Raw genomic sequence first — 25,283 nt, 5'->3', positions numbered from 1 at the left:
GGGTAAATTTTTTGAAATTGAGATTTATACGTAAGCTGAATAAATAAGCTTTCCATTGATGTATGGTTTGTTAGGATAAGATAATATTTGGCCGAGAAACAACTATTTGAATGTCTGGAATGTGAGGGTGCAAAAAAATTGAAACATTGAGAAAATCACCTTTAAAGTTGTCCATTTATGTTCGCGTCTGTGCTGCATTCACTCAAAAAAACAAATGTTTTATATATTTACGGTAGGAAAGTTACAAAATATCTTCATGGAACATGATCTTTAATTAATATCCTAATGATTTTTGGCATAAAAGAAAAATCAATAATTTTGACCCATACAATGTACTGTTGGCTATTGCCACAAATATACCCGTGCGACTTATGACTGGTTTTGTGATCTACTGCAGGCCTGTTACAAAAAAAGCAAAAGACAACCATTTTTTTTCCTAGCTAAAAATACTGTAATAATGCGAATAAATCACTTAATGGTTGACAGCCAGAGCAGCCACAGGTAATCATGAACACTCTTCTCTCTCATACAAACCCACACACACAGAAATGTGTTTCTCTAATGCTTAAAACAAAACCAAGTTGCTACTTGTTCAAACACATTACTTTCAAAACATAGGTGATGCTTTTAAACTAGTAATAGCGGCTTGGGCTGTTTTTAAGCAAGATGGTTATTCACTAGCATAAGAAAGTAATTCACAGAAGAGCATTTTAGAAAATGAAACAACACAGACATGGAATGCAAATTAACAGCACTATCAGCCAGCACAACTCATTCTTTGTGGATTCCCAATTGTGTATTTTAAGGTCTTTGAGGTCTTGTAGAGAGTCTTTGTTCTTTGAGGACTTGATTGTAACTGCCATGTAGTCATTTAATTCAATCTAAAGCACAAACACTGTTATTAAAACGCATTATCCAAACATCTCTTGCACTTTCTTCCACCACATCATGTTAAATGCAGGTGCAGTAGTAACTTAAACTTCCCTCTTTCTCTCTCTCTCTCTCTCAGCACTGGCAGTGCTGGGCTTTAACTTGTCTTATCCCTTTCTCTTTAAACTGCATTCTAATCTGAGACAGTCTTTGTGGCAGTGGGCTTGCGCTGCGTCTGATGTTTGATTTAATTAAGATTGCCAGCGCATTGCTCCATGAGAGCCTCTGAAAAGAGGCCGGGAGAGAACGAGGAGAGCGTGCGGGCAAGCTGGAAGCGGAGCGGGAAAACGCAGACCAATGCTTTCAGATCTGTGCTAATTAAGACCTCACTTAATCTGGATCTGAACCAAATGAGTTGCTCAGAATGAGGGCTGAGAGAGAGAGAAAAAGTGAGTGAGATACAGAGAAAATGAAATGCAAGAGTAAACACTCAATAAAAAGCAAGGGTCAGGCTTGTGTAAAAAGAAAAATGATTTATACTAGTGGTTGACATGATCAATATATAATTATCGCCATCAGCGGATACGTTTTTCTGTTTAGTTGATGAGTGACTTTTATTGTGACAGCGCTAAGAGCACCCGTGCCTGAGCGCAGACTCATCCTCTGTAATAGCTGTTTAATAAATTAGTATTCAGAACCGTTTAACACAGAAAGTAAATGATAAAGTATAATTTTTAGCATGTTACTTTCTATTATAAGTAGTGTGTATGTATTTATATATATAAATATACATAAATATATATATAAACATCTCCCACATTCTTCTGGCCCACATATCGCATGGATGGCTGCGATAGCCTGAGTGTGGCTGGTAATAGCATACATATCTGGGCCTCATCTGGGCCAACTATGGCACATATGGCTCAGTTCTGGCAGCGGCAAAGATCACATGGGCCACATACAGCAAGCCACAACTCACTAAAACTGGCTTGTGCTGCATTTCCCGAAACCTTTTTAACGCTACGTCATTCTTAAGTTACACCGTAAGCTATACCTTATCATTAATATGTGTTTCCCGAAACGTTCTTAGTTAAGTATACCTTCTGTAAGTCATACATTCGGAAGGTTGGTCTGGACCTCTCTTAGCTTTACCTTATCACTGTTGCAGGTCTATACGAAAATAATTCTGAAGTATTAATACACCCAGACAGTGTTTTAATTAGGCTAATTCAAGTGTTTTCATGCAAATAATAAAATTGTCATTACACTGATTGTTGTTAGATTTTTTATTATATTATCCAAAGGTACATCAGCTGGCAAACCATTAAAGGCTTAATAGTCTATTTAAAGGGATTGATTGTGGTGGGGAGTTTGCTCAAACTATGGGATCAATACAGCGAATAGTTGTTCTAAAAGATGGCGCCGCCCGCGGAGCGCTTTCAAAGGCCAGTGAAAGCATTCTGTCAGTTAAGTCCTTTTAGGACACTATTATTGTTTCTCATGGGCTCGTCCGGTATTTTAAACATTTACAAAGGTAAGTCGGTGATTTTATTGCCATCCGAATCCATAATGTAACGTTGCATGTAAGAAGGTATATCTTAAGCAGCTTCCTAAGGTATGTTTGGGGAACACGCCTTGAAATGGTATACTTATAGTTAAGTTATACCTTAAGAGTCTTCGTAGCGTGCTAAGAGACAACGTTATCGGGAAACGCAGCCCTGAAGTGTGTGGGCCAGAACTTAGCCATATGTGCCATTGCTGTCCCAGATGAGGCCTATATATGCTATCTGGGTAGGATTTCAGCATTGGCCAATAAAAAAAAATCCATATTAGCCGATTACTAATTTGAACCAGGATCAACAATCAAAATTCATAACTGGAGCAAGTGTGTTTCAAGTTTTTATCTGTATATTTCATTCTAACCTGCTCCAAAAAATTAACCAGCACGGTCCATGCGCATATTTCACCATGTCTTCTTCTAATAAAATATATGTGCAAAAAGGACACTGATACAGCAGTACGTCTGATCATGAACGCGATGACAAGATGGATTGTTCTGATACACCGAAGACAATGTTGACACCGAAAATTCAAAGAAGAATGGACAAAAAAGTAACTATGCTTTTATTCTCACTGTTAAACTGATGTGTCATATATTCATAGGCTGTAGTGCTCGTAAATGTAATAAAAATATTATTAGATTTAAATATTCTTCCTCGTTTTTACACCGATAGCTCTGCAAAGTTAAAATGCTGATTTGTTGATATTTTTAAGAATAATTTAACAAAACGTATCGTATCTGATTTGTTCGTGATAGTTGTTAATAGTCTCTAATGATACGATTTTTGTGAGTTTGTTGTCATAGAGTTATATTTTTAAAATACATCAAGGTGCCTCCAAATCTGTTGTTTGTTTGTTTTTCTACACTCATATTTACATATTCATTCGTCTGATGAAGTGTGTTGCAGGTCTGTGTTTTATTGGTTGTTGGCTTCCTTCTTCCCTCCCTCTACACTCCCACTTTTCCACAGCTTTACGCGCCCATTATTTGAGGCTTTTTCAAATCAGAGGCGTGAACAAGTAGTGCTAAAACAGGGGGTTTCATGACACTTTAAATGGGTTGAAGTGTGTGTGTGTGTGTGTGTGTAGTAAGACAGGAGAGGAATCAAGCACCAGAACAAAGCCAATCTGCCACGACCCACCAGATACACAAACATGTAGTGGGCTGTATTTAAGAGCTGATCCCCATGATAACATCAGCTCAGTCTGGAAGCCTCCTGAGATTGCTGCACATCTCTCAATCACACACACTAACACACACCTCCTCTTCACCTTTTCACTCTACCTTGCGCTTTAAGGTACTACTCGCAAACACAATATAAAGCGCCTGTCTGTCTCCCTGTCAGCAAGTCAAACACACACACTCACACTCACACTCAGTCTCTCTAGAGAGACATCCTCTCAGGCAGTTGGGGAACAAGCCCTGCGATTTGTTGTCTCAGCAGGTGTTGTAGCTTCTATGAAATATTATTTGAAATCTAAAACAAGAGCAACAAACGTTACAAAACTTTGAAGCGTTTCTTTTTTCCTGCTATCACCCTTGAAAGAGCAGCTCTCGCATCTCTGCCAGCTCACGTCAGTTTGTGTTTCATAAGAGCCGCCGTGATGTCTGGAATTAACATCGCTTTGCTTCTTTGCCTCGTAAGAATACATTCTCTCAAAATGTATCCGTCATGATGCAAGGTATATTCGCACATTCATATATTATGAGTCCAGAGAGGCAAGCGACATCAATTAGGGCCTCAATTATTCATGTTTTGAAAGTTAATTATTCAATCGCATGTTCATTTAGCAATGAATCATATCTAATTAATTATTTAAGGCAGAAGTCTGAGAATGTGGAGATGTAGTGATTCTTAATGATTTTGATTAGGTTTTATATTTAGTACTTGCTTTTTACAGGCTATTTAATTGGCTACTGCTGTAGAGGATCTTCATGCAACACTCGGGTTTCTGCCTGTTGTAAAACAAAAAAGAATTTCATTAAGTTTAGTGACAACATGTTACAAAGCTTCCATGGTACAATAACCAGTAGCCTACTGTTTTTATTAGTGCTGGACAAATTTCACAATTTCAATTCATAAGCTTGTGATACGATTCCAATCTTCATTCAATATCAATTAATTTGGATATATATCAAGTACAGTAGATACATGTATCAAGGAAAAAATCTCTCAACTAATGCAGTAAACATAAGCCCTGTCAGCTGGTATTATTATTAAAGGTTCAAATTAACAACTAAAATTAATAATAGCTATCTTTGACGTGTAAATCTGCTTTGTGTGCACAAATACTATATGCACAGGTGGGGGTCAGCAGCTTATACAGTGACCTTGCATGATGTGTGGAAATTATGGTTGGTACATTTTTGTGATTAAAACCCACACCTTGTCAATAAGTGTGTTCGGCCCAGATCCGGCCCTCATCTGGTACACACGTACCAGATGAGGGCCGGATCTGGGCCGAGACTATGTTGCTGTCTGGGTTTACTTGGGCAGCGTGAGAGAGTGAGATGCTCTCATGCTCTCACACGTGTCTCATTTGCATCTGTATACATAAGATACCTACACTATAGACTGAGCTATAAACTAACCTTTTAGACAGACTTAAAATGTATTTTCAAGGTTTTATAACATCCATTTACATTTTGTGCATCATTTCTACAATTTGTGCGGTTTAAATGACTGTTCTTTCAAATGACCTGTCATTACCTGAAATCTGCTGTATGCATGTGTGTGAATGCAAACGCTTCTAGCTATGCAGGCTTGATTTCATGCATCGTTGCCTTTGCATTTCCTGCTGAAAATTTTTAAAAGAGCTGGTCACCAGCATGTATTGTTTTGTTTCCTGGACCCCAGCATGGGATCCTGTTGTACTGGTGTTCCAGTTAAGCTTCTTGACTAGCCTAACCAGCAAAACTTCATTTTTCAAACATTTCTCAGCATCACCAGAAAAACCAAGCTGTTTTGCTTGCCAATTTCCATAGTTTCAGTCTATTTTTTATTTAGTTTTATTTTAGTTTTAGTATTTAGGGCTACCAAAGTTAATGCACCAACTGGTATGGTTTAAAAATGTTGTACAGCAGTCTTGTTAATTAAGTGCTATCAAGTGGCATTTTCATTTTCAATACAGGCGGGTTGTAAAGATTTCAAATTTATATATGTATCAAAAAGTAAAACAAATATTTGTGGCCTTTTTTTTGTGCGTGTTGGTTTTGGAATCCTGAACATTATTTGTTTAGTTTCAGTTTTTTTTCATGAAAATTTTTTCATTTTAACATTACCAACAGTAATCTACCAGCTAGACTAGCACCACACTAGCATAAACCAGCTTGGACCAGCATGGAACTTCATGGCACTGGTCCAAGCTGTTCTTTTAAGCAGCAGTGGTTTAGCATCATCTATGGCTAGTTTACTATCATGGTGTGGCAGCAGTTTCAAGGGAATCTTGCTGAGCACGTTAGTTAAGAATTAGTTAAATGGTTGACATTTATACTGCTACATGAACAATAGCAAATCCTGTTTAATAGCACAGACATTTAAAGGTAACTCCATTAACCCTAGAGTAAGGTTTGTTACCAGCACTGTAATGCAAGAAACATCTATGTAGAACATTGCTAGCAGTGCAATGGCCAAGTTTATTATGCATACATTTGTAAAGTTTTTTCTGGCTTTATGCTTCATTACTTAAGCTGTCTCTCTGTACATCTTGCTCTGTCTCTGTAGGTCTCTCTGCATCTGCCTCATTGGTTTCACTCGCTTGGATGATCGCTTCCTACCAGAAGGTTCTGCGTGACTCTCGTGACGATAAACTCCCCATGTCCTACAAGGCTGTGATTGTTCAGATGCTCTGGCATCTCTTCACCATTGGTGCTCGAACCATCGCCTTCGCCCTCTTCGCATCAGTCTTCCAGCTTTACTTCGGGATCTTCATCGTGGCCCATTGGTGCGCCATGACCTTCTGGATCATCCAGGGCGAGACCGACTTCTGCATGTCCAAGTGGGAGGAGATCATCTACAACATGGTGGTGGGCATCATCTACATCTTTTGCTGGTTCAACGTGAAGGAAGGCCGTGCCCGCTTTCGGCTGGGTGTGTATTGCTGCGTGACCTTGGTTGAGAATGTCGCACTCACCACCGCTTGGTATATTCACAGGGGACCTCGCACTTTGGACTTCTACGCCCTGATCGTCGTATGTGTGGTTGTGTGTAGCTACGCTTTGGGAACGTTCTTTATGTTCGTCTATTATTGCCTGCTCCACCCGGACGGACCCATCCTGGGTGCTCAGTGGAGCTGTAGGGAGGAGGGAATGGGGGTAATCGGCCTGGGAGGCGTTGGAGATTTGGGGACACCCTTGCCCCAACCGGACGTGGTTACTAGCCCTCCCAGAACACTCCAGAGGACTAATGGTGGGGATCGGGAGATTGGGGCTGGGGATAGAGACAGTTGCCTGCCTGTGTTTCAGGTAAGGCCTCCTAGTGTTCCCCCAGCTTCTTCCCCACGTCCATCAAGAACTGAAGGTCCCGTTATCCGCATCGACCTGCCAAGAAAAAGGTACCCGGCCTGGGACGCCCACTTTATTGACCGTAGGCTGAGGAAGACCATCCTGGTGCTAGAGAATACGTCTCCTGTGACGCCCCGAATCCAGTACCAGAGCTTCAGCAACCCCAAAGAAGTGACGGAGTACGAGACTACGGTATAGTGTTGTTCATACCTCCACCTTCCATATGGCATTTCTATGCAGAGGTGAGACTCAGGAGGCAGATACCACCATGAGGTTACGGTCCGATCCTTGATGGTCGGCATGGTGCTACACGGTGGGACCTCAGCATGTTTGGCATCCGGATGCCTGGGAACGCTTGACTGGTCCGAGAGTGCACATCAGGCTGGATGGGAATAACGTGGTGTTTACATGACCTGCATGGGAAGTGAATCTAGGAAAGGGACTTAACTTTCTGCCTATGCACTGAACATTAGAAAAGACTTTAACTGACAGTGATGAGAAGAAGTGGACATTTGTAAAATATAGATAAACTGACCAATCAGTATTTCTCAGGTTCATCCTGAGTGACTGTTTTGGTCTAAGTTTAATGTTTCAGTGACCTGAAAACAGTACAAATTGTGTATTATTGCTTCTGTGAATGGTGAGGTTAGCGAGTTCAATCAATCATCCATTTCCTCAAAAGAGTTCTTCTGTAATTATTGACTTATTTATTTATTAGATTTATTTTTAATGACTCTGTGGCCATGTCTTTGATATAATTCTTCTAATTGAATATTCATAAATATATATTATCTTTTGTTATATGTATACAATAGAATGGTGCCAGTGTGTTGGTATGAATGTTTTTTTTTTGGGGGGGGGGGTTGTCTGTATGTTTGACTGGTCATGCTGCATTGTTTATCTGTAAAGATGAAGAAAATATGTCATATAGTAAGACAAAAAGTTGTGATCAAATTGTAGTTGGACAAAAATAATGCTGTAAAAAAATAATATTCAGATGACAGCCTCGAAAAAGTAAAAAAATAATTGAATATGCGTGTTTGAGTATTTCATGAAAATGTTTTTGGGACATCTGGAACCAACAAACTTGCAAACGTCTGAGTGTTTGTGATGCATTTCACACAGAGAGAACACAAATGATTGACAGTGAATTCTAATGGTGTGTGAGAGCTCTCTTTACAGTAACTAAAGCAGCGAGTATTGGTTTGCTCCGTCCGCAAGCCTCAAAACCCTTTTACATCTGTATGTGTTCATTTCACTCATTATTTTGTTATTTGGAAGGGGCGGCCATTGCTGTGGTTATGATGATTTTAGATTCTGAATTGATGGGGGTTTTGTGGTTTGGCAATTGTGATTGCTCTTCTTGGCCATGAAAAGCTGCACTTAATGACTATTGGGGATAAAAATGTGTGTGTGAATGCTTGCTTGAGAGAAAGAAAGACTTTTTTGTCACCTCATAAAATGTTAAGATCTCTTTTTAGTTTAACAGCTTATCCTACTCAGCTCTGTTCCAGGGCTTTTTTGAGCAACGACAATTGTAAAGAAATCACCCCAATAACAAGACCAGCAAAAGACATCAGCTGAAGTTTTTCTCTCTCTTTCTCTCTTCGTCTCTGAGGTCTTTCTTGCTGCTTTTAAATTTCCATTGCCTGGTTGAATACCAGGCAGAAAAAAAAAAGAAAAGAAAAAACAGAGTCATGGTCGGTAATTGCCAAAGACAAGAATCCTGCTGTCCAGTCTGAAGACACTGATGGATAGCAAATTGATACTTGGGGGCTGTAATCACGCTGTCTCATAGAGGGATGTTCACACTTACAGTGATTTTATTGCAGGAGGTTGTGGAGTTACTGTGTTGTTGTTTGCAAAGGCCGTTCCCTTCTGCTAGATGCTTTAACCTCATTGGTGGTCTGCACACCTCGCTCAAATCTGATCTCATTACTAGTAAAATAAGAATGATTAGTAAGAATGACTACTAATTTCAAGTCAAGTCCAATAAAAAATTCACAAAACAGCTGAAGACCTCTTCCAGGAGCACTTAACTAACTAGCCTTTGAGGAAGTCAGACCTTCTGCACTCTAGAATTGAACTACTCTGATACTTTGGAAAGTTGGCATAGTGGCACTACTTGTGTAGAGTTTGCCTTTCGATTAATTCCTTCAGCTTGAATTATTCTCACTCTGGGTAAAAGTTTCTGATTAAGGAATAAATTTAAATGTAAATGTAATTTGACAAGGCAAAAAAAACAGCTAAAATTAATTCAGGAGTTTGTAGAAATTGTCACAGTCATCATACAGTGTCATGAACAGGATGAACAATAAGCAATGAATAAATTGAAATGCTAACAACTTTTGACATGAATTTCCATGAATCTCTGTTTAATAATAGCCATGTACATGGGCTTAAACAAATCTTATAGATCTGCAAAACCGCACCTAACAATAAACAAGTTTTACAGTATCACTGTAAACTACAAAATGTCACATGATGGATCACATCCCATTTCTTGGATCTCTGAGAGTTGCTGCTTATTTGCATAATCACACCCTTATATCACAACACCAACAGTAACTATCATTTGTTTTATTATTTTACTTCTATTTGATATACTTCATCTGCACATTCTGAGGATCATGTTATGTTTGAACCAGACAAGACCAATTCAGATTGCGTTGACTAGACTCTCTCCGACCGGATAATTGAATCAGTGCTTAAAAGGTGAAGTAAATGATTTCAGAGAAACATTGTTGATATTTAAAATTCAACCCAAACAAACACGTCTCCCCTCCTTGCTCCACCCCCAAAATGCATGAACAAGCAACCCAGACAGCAACATAATGTCGGCCCAGATCCGGCCCACATCTGGGGTTCCTGTCTGCAAGAGTGGATGTCTCTTTATCAGTGAAACTGAAGCAAAATAATGCTTCATGAAAAATAAAGTGAAGCCGACGAACGAACAACAAGGAAGAACAAAAAATGAACATGCAGTACACAAGAGTATATTCAAGCAAAAGTTTGTTGTTAGTCGCCAGCTGCACACCAGCTCCAGACAAACAATGACACTCAAAACTGTCCAGTTACGTACAACTTGGTTCTGTGAAACATAGCAAAAACTCTCAATTACTGTACGTACAGATCCTGAGGGCCATATTTACTTGACGGCAAATTAGCGTGAAAGCGCAATTCCAAAAAAGCGCTGATGGGAGTGGAAAGTTCTGCGCATGATCTACTGATGACAAGCAAATTAAAGAACAATGACGCAGCCGGATCATTTCCATAATGACCAACGCAAACTACCAAGAGCAGCGCAAATTAGCGTCTGGTTTAAGACGTGCTTTTGGCGGGTTTAAATAATGGAGCAAATACCAGTAAGCTGATCCTTTCACAGGTTGCCATGGTAACGGCAGGATCATTAAGCATGGCTACAGGTATATGTGCTGTGTTTGTGTGTGTAAGTGTGTTTGTAGTCTAAGAGCTTTTCAATGTGGCCCCTCTTCTGGAAACTGACCCACCATTAACTCTCCTTTCTCCACTCATACCCTTAAGGGGGTCAACAGTGTCCTCGTCTACTGTAACAAGCGCACACACACGTAAAGGACACACACGCACAATGAGGCTCTCCAGGTCAACAGTACACTCAAGAGAAAACCCTTCAGGTACCACATGTACAGTACATGGCATGCAATGCAATATAGCATTTGCAATATCTTTTATATTTCTCTAATATGATGTAATAGCTTCAAGTGAAGGAGGATATTCCACCGGCTGGACTTGGAATATATAATATTTGAGTTCCATAGCAGAATGAAGCCAAATCTGAATGTGTGTTTCAGTGTATTATAAAATGCTTTTTAAAAGGCTTTCTGACCAGCGCATGAAGGTCACATTCAACCTCGAGCATCAAATCCAAATGTTAACACTTTTTAAAGTGTATTGTAAATTACAGGGTTAACTATTGGCAAGATTTTAGTCAGGCTGCATTATGTATAAAGGAGCCTAATGTATAAACAACGCCTATAGCTATTTGACTAACAATATTTTCCCCATCTGCACGGCCTGGGTCACATCAGCAAAGTATTGTCCTTCAAAATAAGACTAAGAACAAGTATTAAGAAAGTTTTGATTGCACAATGACTTTAAATGCACTAGTACATTGCTTACTCCTCAGCGTCCCCTATGTCCCAGATCATCTGCCTTTGATTTTCAGGGTCTGTTGGCCTCTGTCCCAGTATGACATTGGGTTTATGTTCCCTCTTAAACTGAGCTACCAGTACGTTCCCCTGGGCTGTTTAACAATCCAGATCAATCCAAGCACAATGTCTCTGACAAACTGCACATTTCTGCATGACTTTAAGAATAATTCAACTTACCCTCATGATAAAGTTTCATTAAATTCCTCTAGTATGTCATAGGGTGTGGAGAAAACTGCACTGTTGCACTGCACTGTACAATCAAATAGGTAACTCTCTCAATTCGACAAAGGTAAACAGGCCAAAAAACTGCCAATGCTAATTTAACTCTAAGACATTGTTCCTCTACAGAGTATAAAGGATATAACACAGGTTTTTATCCAGCACAAGGCAATGAGCGAGCACGCGGTCTCTCTGCAAGTGATTAGCTATCTTCCAGTGTTGCCTCACATTAAAGTGCCACTCCCCATTGAAGCTCAAGAGCTGAGCCACATTGCCACCCAGTGGATGCTTTGAGTAACTGCGAGTAACATTGATATGACTGAGCTTTAGTGGGTAAGGTCAAATTCAAACCACTGAGAATTGTGTTGAATGAGAATGAAATGTTGTAATTTCTTCTACATCAGGGGTTTCCACAAACCCACAAATATGATCATCCTCATGTTGGGGACCCCCGTCCTAAAAATTCAAAGGCATCTATCTTTTATAAACACCCAATTGAATCACTGAAAATTAATATTATAACTCCAAAATTAGTTTTTATGAAGTTACATTTTTATACAATTTTCCTGCTCACTGTAGTAATACTGTTATATGAAGGCCTATTATTTATTAATTTATATTAAAGGTACAATATGTAAGATTTTACATCTGTAATAAGATATCCAAAAATCACTTGCACAGTGTGATATATTTCCTGCAGTTGTGTACTTACAATATCCCAAAAGTTCCCAAAGATTTTTAATTTCGGAGAAATTCCAATTTTAAATAATGGCTAGTCCCTGGTCATTGTCGCCTGTCAGTGACGTAGCCTAATATCCGCTTTATCCCTGGTTTCCACTTGTACTGCCATAGTAACCATGGTGACAGACGTCGACAACTGCATAACGTCTAGCGGTTTGTTCCGTTCAAACATTATGGACCATGGCAAGCAGACTTTGGGACAAAAGGAGAAATAAAACGAGGATCAATATCAGCGTGGCGTTTTCGAGATGCCGAGAGCTCCGCGTCCGCGACTAACTTCGACTTGACAGAACAGCTTGTAAAGAAACTTTTTTAAAAAAAGTGTGAACGAAGAGGGACGTTTTTGCCAGGAATGTGACATTTACACGCATTCCCGGGAGACTCTCTTCCATAGAGACACTCTATGACACATGAAATGAATGTGTAACGTGGTATGTGTAAATATATGAAACCTAAAATAAATATTATGTGGTTGAAAACACTGAATAGTTGTGATATATATGACAAGCGTTGGGTGCGTCCGTCTCTGGCTCATCGCCAGCCAAAGCGCGAATCGTGATTCATCATGCACATTTGAATTTAGCAGTTGATCACGTGATGCACAATCACACCGGTGTGATCGTACACTTCAACGGGTTAAATGTGAAAAAAATCTGTTCATCATATAAACAATCGAGTCTCTTCAGAAAAATTGGACTAAACCGCTCAATTCATAGATTAGTTTTACGATCTCTTTATGAACGTTGAAGCATCAAACTGTGTCAGTTGCATATCTGTCATTGGAGGTAGCCTAGAAAGCTTGTGATTTACCGCATCAAAAATAACTTAATTTGAGTTCCGAAGATGAACAAAAGTCTTACGGATTTGCAACGGCATGAAGGTCAGTAAATAATGCCAGAATTTTAATTTTGGGTTAACTATGATGTAAGGCTTGTTTACTGAAATCATGTGACTTTTGGCCGTTTGATACGCACTCCGAATCACTGGTTCTAAATTATGGCGTCAAATGGTGGACAAAACATATGCAAACGCATACACACGCAAGTGAATTAGAACAGTGTGAGCAATAAATAAATGATTCGCAAAGGATTCAAAGCTTCAAGAACCGTGTTTTGAAAGCTCCAGAAAGATATTTAAAGTAATGTTCCAATTCAATAGTATCTGTGATATACTTTCAGTTAGCTACTACGTCTAATATTCCATTGTAAACAAATGAAAATTGTGTTTAAAGTGATCATACACTTACAGTCTGTGTCTGTGAGGAGCAGTCAACGGCAAGGCTAGGAACGAACTTTTACACACTGTTTTAAAATATGGCTACATGAAATCTGTCATTGATTCCATCTTTGGATAATTTATTAGAGTTTATTTAGCTAAACTTGCTTCTTTTGCTTGAAGTTTGCTTTCATCGCAGTGCTGCTTCTTGTATGTAGCGTTAGCCTACTTGTTTACAATTTGCAACCATTTCCCCCACAGCATCTCAGTGCTGTTGCTTGTTTACAATTTACAGCCATTTACTGTTGTCTCAGCACCATTGATGAGCTTCTTATAATTGAAATCATTTGCTACTAGTTATAGTGACTCACAACTTTTTGCTGTTTCGTTAATTAAATTTGGATAATTGTGTAATTGAACTCTTTATGCTGTTCAGGGTCTTGTGATAAATTAAACCCAGTTATATTAAAGTTCTTTAGACACAAGCCACTTTTTTAGCGCAATTTTCCACCGGACAAAATTGTTTAGCGCAATTTTCCACCGGACAAAATTGCGCTTGTTAACTCATGATTTCTGTTCTGTGCGTCTGTGCGCACCAATCTTGCACTTCTATCTACTCCTCAACCAGACCACCTAGAGACTTCGGGTTTTCGGCATTATGTTAAGGAATGTCTAATCTCGGGAACGCACAAAAAAAATCCAGGAAAAGATTTACTATCTCTTAGTGTTGTGATCCCATGAGGTGAGAAAATTGCGCTAAAACACTCACCGAGTTTTTATTACTTGTTTTGTTGTCTCAAGTCTATTGCTAATTTGTTTCTTAGCACTGTAGCAGAAAACACATTATGGTTAACAATAAGGGTCAGAGAGAGGGTGAAAAATGGTTATTAACCAAAAAATATGACTCTTAACACTCTTTGTGTGTGCATGTGTGCAACCCCATTTTGTGTACTGTATGAGTATGTGTTATCAGTACTTTGAGAGTGGAGGTGCTGAGGATTTTAGATCAGACTCTCTGGTGGAGTTTCCTGTCCAGCAGGAAGTGTGTTTCCTGCCCAGTCATGCCTGGCTCCAGAGGGCTGAGAGGAGATTGGGCCTGTCCTAAACAGTCACACACACAAACACACACTCTTGGACACAGCTAGCCATCGGGCTGGTCAATATGGACTATGAGCCCAAGCGAGCCAAGAAGGTAAGTTGTTTTGTCACATTATACATTGAAACTAGCTGGATATGTATTTAGGAATATTTGTTTGTTGCCAAGTATGTTGTGTATTCTATGTGAACCTGATCATGTGACAACTTATGTTTACATTTACATGTACTGTATGTACCACACCACATGATATGATAAAATTCCAATGTAGGATGATAGCTGTGCCAGTAATGCTGTTTGCTGTGGTGTTTGCAAAACGCGACAACTCATTTGGAATTTCATTTCTTATATGCATGTACATTGATAGAGGTCTATAGTTTGTTGATTAAGAACATATGAAGATTTCTTGAATATTAAGATTTTACTTGCTTTACAAGCAAATTATCAGACTTTTATCAAAAGTAAATTACAGCGCACTAATTGCAGAGACAATCAATCGTAAAATTCCCTTCTCCATCCCTAATCTTTATCTGATATGCCACACAAATGTTTTCATATTCATGTACACAAATTCATTTTCAGTTTCTCTTGCATTCAATAATTACTGTGGTTTGTCTCTTCAGTGACAGTCTTAATCTTCTATTGTACAGTTTTGCGTCCACGCATGAGTTTTTTCTTCATCAAGAATCTGACCGAGTATAGATTTGATGCTCAAGAAATATTTCACACCTTTGAATTATAGTGTATCATTTTCTATCACACACATACATCAACTCAATATATTTACATTTTATTACATTTTTATCTTTCATTGTTTCATATGAGGTGCAGAGCCTAGCATTCTTCTTTTTTTTTTAAGTGCTGATTGCTTGAGGCAACAAAATTCCTCCCAAATATTTTAAAATATTTATATTGACTGTGTTCTTTTTAAGTAGAAAAAAACCCAAAGGTATCATAATGTGTACCAGAGAGAGTTCAATTATTCTATATGGCAATATGCAGTGCGCTGGACACCAATTCTTCTGAGGTTATGTTTCCAAAGATTGCAGTTCTGAGCCACATCTCTGTTCAAAGCGTCGTCTCAGAGGACTGAAGCTCTCTGGTGTAACTGTCGTAGGCCAGTAAGGGCTGTGTGTGTAAACCTCACTCCCCTGATCTCAAGAGGCGTCCTTGTTAGCGCGCCCGCCTCCCACGCCAGAGACCCCAGTTCGAATCCCGCTCGGAGTGGGTCAAGTTACACTGGCAGCAGGACAAACTTGAACATTAACTCAAGAGATTTCCTAAACAGATAACTGTAGTCTGAAGGCTACTGCATCCATATGCAACATCATCAGTGCCATCCTGCGCTGATCACATCAGGAAAAATATACTAAAGTTTGAGGATTTGGAAACATTTCAAACAAAGATACATTGTAGCGTGAAATGGATAACAAATCTGCTCTATTTCTGGGCCACTAATTAGATCGCAAATCCTCTGAGCCATGGGACACTACAGTATAAGAAGGCCAATTAAAGCTTCATATTGTCTTCAAAGGGTTCGCTTATTATGTATTTCTGTGAAAAAATCATTGATGGAGTCATGGTTGATGGAATGATTATTTTGTATTGCCTTCTCTTAAACTAAATGCATTTTAACTAACACACTGAAAGCAGTCGTGATGATTGATAAGCCCCATTAGATTACACACCGTTACCGGCAGGATGTGATTGATTCACAGCTTTACGCATTCCTTACATATTTTACTCTTCTCCTCACACGCATAAACACACACCTAGCCTACTGAATAAATCAGCAGGTTGTCAGTTGGTCATGTTGTCTCTAATCTGTCTTCCACGTCGAACAGCTGTCTCGCTGATGATGTCAAAGTTGGAGCAGCAGGCTGATGTGTGTTACATCATCATAAAAGCAGATTTAAACAGGCTTTCACAAACTGACGTCAAGCAAGTGAACTTAAATTATACGCATTGTGAAGACTTTTTGTGCATGCTCATATTCTGAATCATTTCAGATCGGAAAAGGGTTCCTGTAGTGTTACTAAAACAAAGCTTATATTTCTTAAATAGTGCAATATATGGACTTTTTACTAAGAATATACTGAGGTTTTTTTTTTGTACTTTGCTTTGGATATGGAAACCTGTTTCTGCCTGAGAGTAAAAAAATATATAAAGGAACTCGTGCTATAGGCTATTGCAACTTTATATCTCACACTTGTTATTTTTTTCCTCATAATTGCACCTTTTATCTCTCGTTGTCACTTTATATCTTGCTTTCCTCTATCCAATCTCTTCTCTCAGGGATTTGTGTCTCCGATAAAGCGTCTGGTGTTCCCTAAATCTAGCCGGCGACAGGCGGACAAAGGCAGCGTGTACCGTAGACCCCTTCACAACGTCCCCCTCTATCCACCTGACTACCTAATCCACCCAGAGAGACTCATCTACGATTATGTGGAGAAGGAAGTCAAGGTTAGTCTGAAAATTCAAACATATCAAAAATAACACATTCACATTAGACTTTTGTGAATGTTTGCAATTGTTACCAACAGTTCCTGGGACACCTGACATGGGTGTCATGTTCCCTGAACCCATCGAGCAGAGACGAGCTGCTCCAGCTTCTGGACACAGCCAGGGTGAGAGCGATTCCTCAAACCAGAGTCTTTGTAATGTTGTTTTTAGATTCAGAAGATGGCTTAAATTATGCATTCTGTCTCTCTCTTTCCATCCATAGAAGCTGAGGGTTTTGCCTCTGAAGACCAGTGTGGAACAGGACTCTATTCTCAGTCTGTCTGCTCGCTGTCTGCTGCTTACGTGGAGAGACAATGAAAAACTGCTGCTGAGAATCCCCACACATGAAATCGCCGCAGCCTCTTACCTGCGGGATGATGCACTGCACCTACTGGTGCTCAAAACTGGTCAGTAGGATGGTCAGGAAGGATGTACATGTAACATACCGGAGTTTACCCTGGTTACTATCTTTTCTGTTTTAGTAAATAGTTGTAGTAAGAAAAAATTAATGCAGACAATTGTAAATGTCTGTTTCTTTAGTAGAGTAGATTGTGCTTAATAAATTTTATGGATACAGTACATTGCATATTTCTAATTTACCTTTATTTATTTATTTATTTGAAACAGTTAAATATGGGAATGTAATATCAAAGTCTGAGACACAAAGCAAAGTTTAAGGCATTGGCGCATTAACTGATAAAATCGATACCTTGAATGTAGATCACTTTGGATTATAGCATCTGTCAAATGCATACATTTAAATGTAAGTGAGACATTTAAGTGGTAAGTGGTTTTAATTTCCAAGGTAAGCTTTTGAAATAAATAATATCCAGGATGGGAGGGATCTTCATTAATGTATTTGTCTTCTCAGGTCTGAATGTGGACACTGTACTGGCTGTTAACAGTCTGGAGAACAGACCAACTGGTCTGGAGAGCCGCAGACAAACTATAAGCAACACTGACCCAAGGCCTGCAGGGGGCACCATGGAGCGCCGCCACACCATCTGTGGTGTGGACTGGAAGCTCTCTTCCCGCCATGAGCCCAAACAGGGTAGCGCGGGTGGAGGAGGTGGGACCGGGGGCGGAGGAGGTGGGACCGGGGGCGGAGGAGTTGGGACTGGGGGCGGAGGAGGTGGCGGTGATGGTGGCAGCCTGGAACGGAAGCGCGTGAGCGGGAGTTGGGAGCGTAGGCAGACCAGGAAGCCGTGCGGAGGTAGCTGGGAGAAACGGCCAGTGAGTGGCAGCTGGGACCGGAGGCCTGTAGGGGGCAGCTGGGAGCATCGGGGAGGTGGTGGGGTGGTAGGAGGTAGCTGGGAGAAGAGGCACGGGACTGGATCTAAATCAGGTGGAAGCTGGGAACGGAAACACACGCCAGGTGGGAGCTGGGAACGCAGGCAGGCTTGCACGGGAAGCTGGGAGAGGGGAAAGTCTTATGGCAGCTGGGAGAGGAGGAACCATAATCCTCTGGAGCCCATGCCATGCCCTGATGCCTACTGCAACCTCATCATACTGGCTGTGGAAAACAGGGTGAGGTTAATGAGCCATTTGGATGGATGGATGGATGGATGGATGAATGGATGGATGGATAGATTATTAAGCAATACTTGTGGATGGATTAATAAGCAATGGATGTGCATTGATAAATGGGTTTAAAATCCATTAATATGGATGGATGGATGGATGATGGATGGAAATGTTAAAAAGTGATGGATGGATGGAAGGAAGGGTTAACAAGAAATGTCTGGATGAAAGGATAGAAGTCATGGATGGGTTAAAATCCATTAATGTGGATAGATGGATGGATGGATGGATGGATGGATGGATGGATGGATGAGTTAATATGTAGTGGGTGGGTAGATGGATAGATGGAGGACAGGGTTAAAGAGATGGGTGGATGGATAATAGAATGGATGGACAGATGAAAAGGTTAAAACTGATGGATGGATGGGTGGATGGATGGATGGATGGATGGATTAAAAGGTTAAAAAGTGATGGATGGATGGATGGATGGATGGATGGATGGATGGATGGATGGATGGATGGATGGATGGATGGATGGATGGATGGATGGATGGATGGATGGATGGATGGATGGATGGATGGATGGGTGGGTTAACAAGAAATGCCTGGATGGAAGTTAGGGATAGGTTAAAACTCATAAAAAAAATTAATGTGGATGGAGGGATAAATGGATGGAATGAGTTAATATGTAATGGGTGTGTAGATGGATAGATGGAGGTCAGGGTTAATAATGGATGGATGGATGGAAGTAAGGGATGGGTTAAATGCCATTAACAGGAGTAAGAATGCTCCCGGTGAGCTGTAGCTGTGCTCCTGCTGACGAGATGAGTTGTGTCAGCTGTGATGTAAACACTGCGCTCAGAGTAGACTCCCCTGTGATGTAATGCCCAGACTTATGTAACAGCATGCTGTGTCAGTGATCTGTGCGCCTCTGTGTGTGCCTGCGGACATTAATATGGATGGGATTGTGTTGACCCACATTACAGTCTGGCTGCTTTTGTGGGTGTGCAATATATGCATCTGTGTGAAACAGAAACGCAGAAATGTGAAAGCATGTAAATGTTGTATGTGGCTGGATCCCTGTTTAGCACTAGAAATTTGATTTTCTCTTTATTCGATTCTTGTATTGATCACCCATACACACACAGGATTCTGCAGAGGAGTACTGCTCCCTCATCTGTCAAATGTTTCAGATCATCTATGGACATCAGACCATTGAATGTGTCGACAGGGCGGGATATCACTACACCATGCCTGACCGCTATTGGCTGCAGAGGAGTGAGTGACAAGCCAGTTAGCAGGCGTTTTTAGCTTTTCATCAGGGGCACAGGCCTCATCAAAAAAGTGTTTTTGAATCCTGTTTTGGATATAAATGGATATAAATTGTCTTTAACTGCAATATAGAGTTGTTCAGAAGCTCGTGTCCTAGTGAAAAGGGTCTAGTGACGCCCTAAATTAATCCCATTTGGAAACTATTGATCTAAATCAATCAAACTTGTTGATGCCAAGATCCCATGAATATGTTGATCCTTGTGAGGGACACCTTCCTTAAAAAAACATCAATTATGAATGAAGACAACATTGTTACTAAATGAAATAATTGGACTTTGAAGCAAAATATTATCTGTAAAATATTTACTTTGTATAAAGTTGTAAAAGTATATTTTTTCTGCTCAATATTAAATCATAATATAATCAAATTCATAATAAAATTATGTCTGTTTTTCTCCATCAATTCTTGTCCAAGGTGACAGCTGCCTTACTGACATGACATATGGCTATGACACAGACTTCAGCTGCTGCAGTTCATAGTGAGTGTGTTTTATAATTCGCAAAATCTGTTTATGAATTATCATTACATTCTTGCACTATTAGGTTGTACATTTTGATTTTATGAATTGCCTTCTCAGTCACTAGCAGCTCAAAAGCTATTATAAAATAACAACCCTGTCTACCATTGTTTGGACAAACAGGTAGTCCCATCACACCCATTTTTTGATTGACTAACATGTTTTTTGCCTATTTTTTAAAAAACCTATATATATGTATTTGAGATAGGAGGTATGTGCAGTGTTCAAAATTGCTTTGAAGCTCTGTCACATCTGACTTCATGAACTGTGCATGTGTGTTATCTCTCCTCACAGTGATGGTTCACAGGAAGCATTTGAGCCGTATTATAGTGAGAACTACAGTGAGAGCTCATCTCTCTCCTGCCATGAGTCACGTCGAAGCCTGGCCTCCACACACAGCGACTCTGAGCCCTCTAATGCCAGTTTGCAGGAGTACATGATCATTGTAAGATGCTTACGCACATAAAATTATGTAATTCAAAGGACAGTTCTACTAAGAATTAAATGAAAATGCCATCATTTACTCTCCCTCGCAAAATGCGTAATTTAAAGTCCCCCTGTAGTCAGTAATTTTATCCCTTAAAACTCATCTTTGATCACCAAAATTACATATTTAAACGTTTTTTCCTTGAAAATCATGCCTTAAAATAGCTTGAATGTAACTCTACACCCTTGCCTCGTTTAGTATACGCGGTTCTATAAATATGCAAATCAGCCCCGCCTCCACTCACTCACACCAACTCAGAGATCCACTCATTGACGTGTCTCACAGCAGTTTTAAGTAAAATACTCAGCCATGGTATTGTTGACTTATGAATTTGTACATGGTTTGTCTTAAAGCATATGAAAAACACCACTTAGACATATAAACAACATTAAAACCTTGATTTTCACACCGGGGGACTTTAAGTGTCACGCTGTCTACAGGAGAAATCATCATAAAATTTGTCCATAACATTTGTGGTCCATTTCAAGTCTTTTAAAGCCATGTGTGAGGAACAGACTGAAATTTAAGACAAACATTTAAAACTAACATTTCATTAGCACTTTACAAATAATCAAGTTATTATTATTATTATTATTATTATTATTACCAATTTATTTTAATTATTAGTTCAGGGGTTTATTAGTTTTACTGTATTAAAACAGGTTTAAAGCAAAGAATCTCACAAATCTGATCTAGATTTTCTATTATATTGGAATTCTTTGGCTGGTGCTAAAAAACATAAAATCAAGATGTACAGAGAAATAATATTTCCTAAGGTATAAAGTTAAGGTATAAGGGTAGGGACAGGTTCGGTGCTATAGGAAGGTTTAAGGGTGAGTTAAGGGGTAAAGGAAGGGTCAACAGTGTAAAAAGAGATGTAATTACAGAAATTAGTTACAGCTTTAATTACATTCAGGTATTTCTTAAATATTACAATGTAAAAACGTACACAATAAGTGCATTGTATCAAATTATTAATTTAAATGTTACATAGTTAAAGACACCTTATATAGTGGGACCAATGTTTTTTTTTTTTTTTTTTGAAGAACATGCAATTCTTGAAACTTTTAAGATCACAGAATCGTGATTATTTTAATATAATACTCCCAGTCTGAAAACAAGCAACTTTGGGAGGTTGAGTAAATGACAAGCATAATTTTCATTCAGGGATGAACAATTTCTATCCCTGCAGTTATCCTTAATAATTTTGTCTCTTTGTTGTTCTGTTGCATTGCTTTCTCATTGTTTAGTTGAGGAGCAAGCTGACGCCTCAGGAGATTCAGCAGTTTGCTCTGTTCCTGAGAGAATACAGACTCGGTGCTCCGATAGAGCAGTTCTGCACTGACCTGCTGCAGCTCTATGGAGACTCACGCAAGTTCCTGCTGCTTGGTGAGAAACACGCAATACAAAAGTCACCATTCTCTCTCTCTTTCTCTTTCTTTGCTGCTTTTGAACAATTTGAGTGCCTGTTTAAATTCTCAAGGGGCTTGTTTGTACGAACGGGTTTATTTCATGCTGAGATCCTCTCTTTATACAAGTCATATTTCAAAAGTCATGAATTATCAGACCTGGCATTGTATTCAGGGTCTGTGTAATTGCTGCCTGTCTATCATTAGCTCATTAGAGGGATTAGAGTAACATGAAGCCTAATGAATATTCATGAGCACCTTGCTTGCACTGGAGCAGTCATGGCCCGACAGCCTTTCCAACAAAATCACACTTTCACAGCGTGACAGAATTCCAAAACTCACTAAAACAACACCAGTCGCTGTGGAAAAGAAACATGACACAGACTATAAATAGCTCTATGACCACGATTCACAACTATAAATAACTACCATCCCAAATAGATCTGTATCTAATACATATTTAGAATATGAGTCATTAAATAATTCAAATGAATTGTACAGTATTCCCACTGCGACGCAAACTTGTCCAAGTTGATTAAAATACCTTGTGGATACGTGAGTTGGTAAAGGATAAAGCAACTCGCAACAATTGTGTACGACAGACACAATTACATAACACTCACTGAGCCACTTATACCTCATCTATCCTGACACTCAAGCAAAAGGCTGAGTCAGCTTAATACTAGTCTGAATGAGTGTGAGACTGTCCACTCTTTGACTGCAATCACCATTCAGTATTGTTAGTGTTAGTTGTCAGTTGCAGTGCATCACAAACATGTTTGAATGCAGTCACATTCTCAAGGGAAAAAGCAGTTTAAATGGAATTAGTATGTTTATCTGGTCTAGAGATCTCATAACGTAAAGCTGATTGTGTGTGTGTCCGTGTGTCCGTGTCCATGCTGGTAAACCTACATTATGGGGACAAAATGTCTCCACAAAGATGTCAATATCCGAAATCCATGTCCTTGTGGGGATATTTTTTGGTCCCTATGAGGAAAACCGCTTATAAATCATACAGAAATTTTTTTTTTTACTAAATTGTATAAAGTTTTCTGTTTAGGAGTGGGGTTAGTGTAATGTAGGCTAAAGTATAAAAATCATTATGTCTATGGAAAGTCCCCAAAACATGAGAACACTGCATACCAGTGTTTTTTACCACACATTGTGGTAAATTATGAAATGTTTAAATAAAAATAAAAATTTATTATACTAATATATAACAATTCTAAAAATGTTTTTATATTATTTCTAAAAATATGTATATTACTATTCATAAGTTATGCTCACCAAGGCTGTGATTATTTGATCAGAATTACAGTAATATTGTGAAAAATGTTGAAAACATTTGTGCTTCTGAATATTTTTGTGGCAACTGTAGTAAAAAAAAAATCAGCATTAATTAAAAACAGAAGTTTTTACTGCCAGTAGTGATCAATTTAGTGTGTCCTTGCTGAATAAATCTTTTCATTATTATTTTTTTTTTAAATCTTACTGACCCAAAATTTTTGAATTGTGATTTTTTTTAAATATTAAAAATCTTTATAATGTATTTATTTTAGTTAACATTTTATAAGACAAGTATAATCCAACAAATTCCTACTCTCTAAGAATACAGGACTATGGTGCATTCTCACGTATTTCCTCTCCCCTGTAACCAGGTATGAGGCCCTTCATTCCAGATAAAGACGTAGGAGTGTTCGAGACATTTCTGGAAGACATTGGGATCCGAGAGGGTGGGATTTTGACGGACAGTTTTGGCCGGATCAAGCGGAGCATGAGCAACACGTCGGCCACAGCAGTCCGTGACTATGATGGCTGGACCCTCCCCTCCGGTTCCCAGGATTTTAACCGCAGAATTGATGACATCACACACAACATTGAGGCTTTGGGATTTGAGGAGGGGAATGGAGACATAGAAGAGGAGGACTATTACCTGTGAAACGTACAGAAAGAACTGAGAGAAATATACAGTATATATATTTGGAATTTTATTAGGAAACCTTTCAAATAGTTAAACATTTACAGTATATGTGCACTTTATTAGGCACTAAGTTGCTGTTCATGAAAAAAGTATTTGCATGAGATTTGCATCTGTAAATCTGCGTATTATTTGCATGTAAGTTTGTTTTGCGTGAATGATTTACAGAAGAGCTTCAGTGTGAGCAAGTGCCTCAAAAGAAAACAAGAAATGACATTTTTTGGAGAAAAGGTCACTTAGATATAAAAGAAGAAAATTAGAAATATGATGATGATGAAGAGTCTGTTTACAGTACACAGTAACCTGCTGGAGCCGATGGGTCATTGACAATGGCTGATGTCTGCAGGGAGAACAACTCAGCCTTGACATTCTTTCCAGTGACAGTCACCTTGCCACAATCTGATGCCCTTCCCCTCTCTACCCTCTTGTCTGTGCCAACCACAGGCGGTTGATGGGCACTACGCCCAGCATTAGGGGTTATCAGAATGGAACATACATCTGTCAGGCTAAACGTTTGTTATGTAATGAAACCAGACAGAAGAACAGAGCCAGGCAGGGTTTGGATTAAAGTTAAACCTCTTCTCACACCCAAATAATCTTAGTACACAAACCAGCAGGGGACAACTGGGAACACATTTTTTCTCCCAGGCCCTGTGACAAAGGGTCAACTAATGTCCTCTGTGGAAAAGCCTAGTCATTGAGTCAGAGGATGGAGAGCTCATACATTATTACATCATATACAGCCTTGACTCAAAAAAGAACTAATTTGGAGACTTATAGACTGTTATAATTGTGTAAAACAATGTAAAATATAATAAAGTGAAATATTGTGATACCTAAAATGTGAAAGGACGCATTTTGCTACTCTGCAATATTTAAAGTAAGACTAATATCAGTCGGCTTTTGATATAGAGCTTTGATCTATGAATATGAATATTTAAAATAAACATAATAACAAAACAGCAGAAACTGCATCAGCTCTTTATTTTTTCTCTCTCCTCTTCCTCGCGCCTGATGCCTTATTTCAGACGCTTTAGGACTCATCAACCAATCAAATTCACGCATGCTCGATCTATTTACTAAAATCCTGTACTCCAAGCCAATCAGATAAGAGTGGGCGTGTCCGGATGAGTCGCGGCGG

At 39.2% G+C, this 25,283-nt stretch overlaps 2 protein-coding genes across 3 annotated transcripts in view; both read left to right on the top strand.

Annotated features, from left to right (window-relative positions):
- Positions 1-7,943, top strand: part of xkr7b (XK, Kell blood group complex subunit-related family, member 7b) — a 70,162-nt gene extending 62,219 nt beyond the window's left edge. The window contains exon 3 of the mRNA XM_081385672.1: positions 6,156-7,943. Within this exon, the coding sequence (XP_081241798.1) occupies positions 6,156-7,132 (977 nt within the window). The 3' untranslated portion in view covers positions 7,133-7,943. The remainder of the gene's footprint in view (positions 1-6,155) is intronic.
- Positions 7,944-14,329: 6,386 nt separating this feature from the next.
- ccm2l (CCM2 like scaffold protein) lies at positions 14,330-25,081 on the top strand. Of its 2 annotated transcripts, none has more exons than XM_081386678.1 (10): positions 14,330-14,491; positions 16,691-16,858; positions 16,939-17,022; positions 17,121-17,304; positions 17,769-18,424; positions 19,612-19,696; positions 20,166-20,229; positions 20,563-20,713; positions 22,006-22,144; positions 23,823-25,081. In XM_081386678.1, the coding sequence occupies exons 1-10, from the start codon at positions 14,462-14,464 to the stop codon at positions 24,101-24,103; spliced, it is 1,842 nt and encodes a 613-aa protein (XP_081242804.1). In that variant the 5' UTR covers positions 14,330-14,461; the 3' UTR covers positions 24,104-25,081. The 2 variants fall into 2 exon arrangements, with proteins under 2 accessions (XP_081242804.1, XP_081242803.1); XM_081386677.1 differs by having other exon boundaries at positions 19,567-19,696.
- Positions 25,082-25,283: the final 202 nt, after the last annotated feature.

The sequence above is a fragment of the Scardinius erythrophthalmus genome (assembly GCF_964197995.2).
Source record: "Scardinius erythrophthalmus genome assembly, chromosome: 15".
NCBI lineage: Eukaryota > Metazoa > Chordata > Actinopteri > Cypriniformes > Leuciscidae > Scardinius > Scardinius erythrophthalmus.
This window is presented reverse-complemented; position numbering and strand designations above follow the sequence as displayed.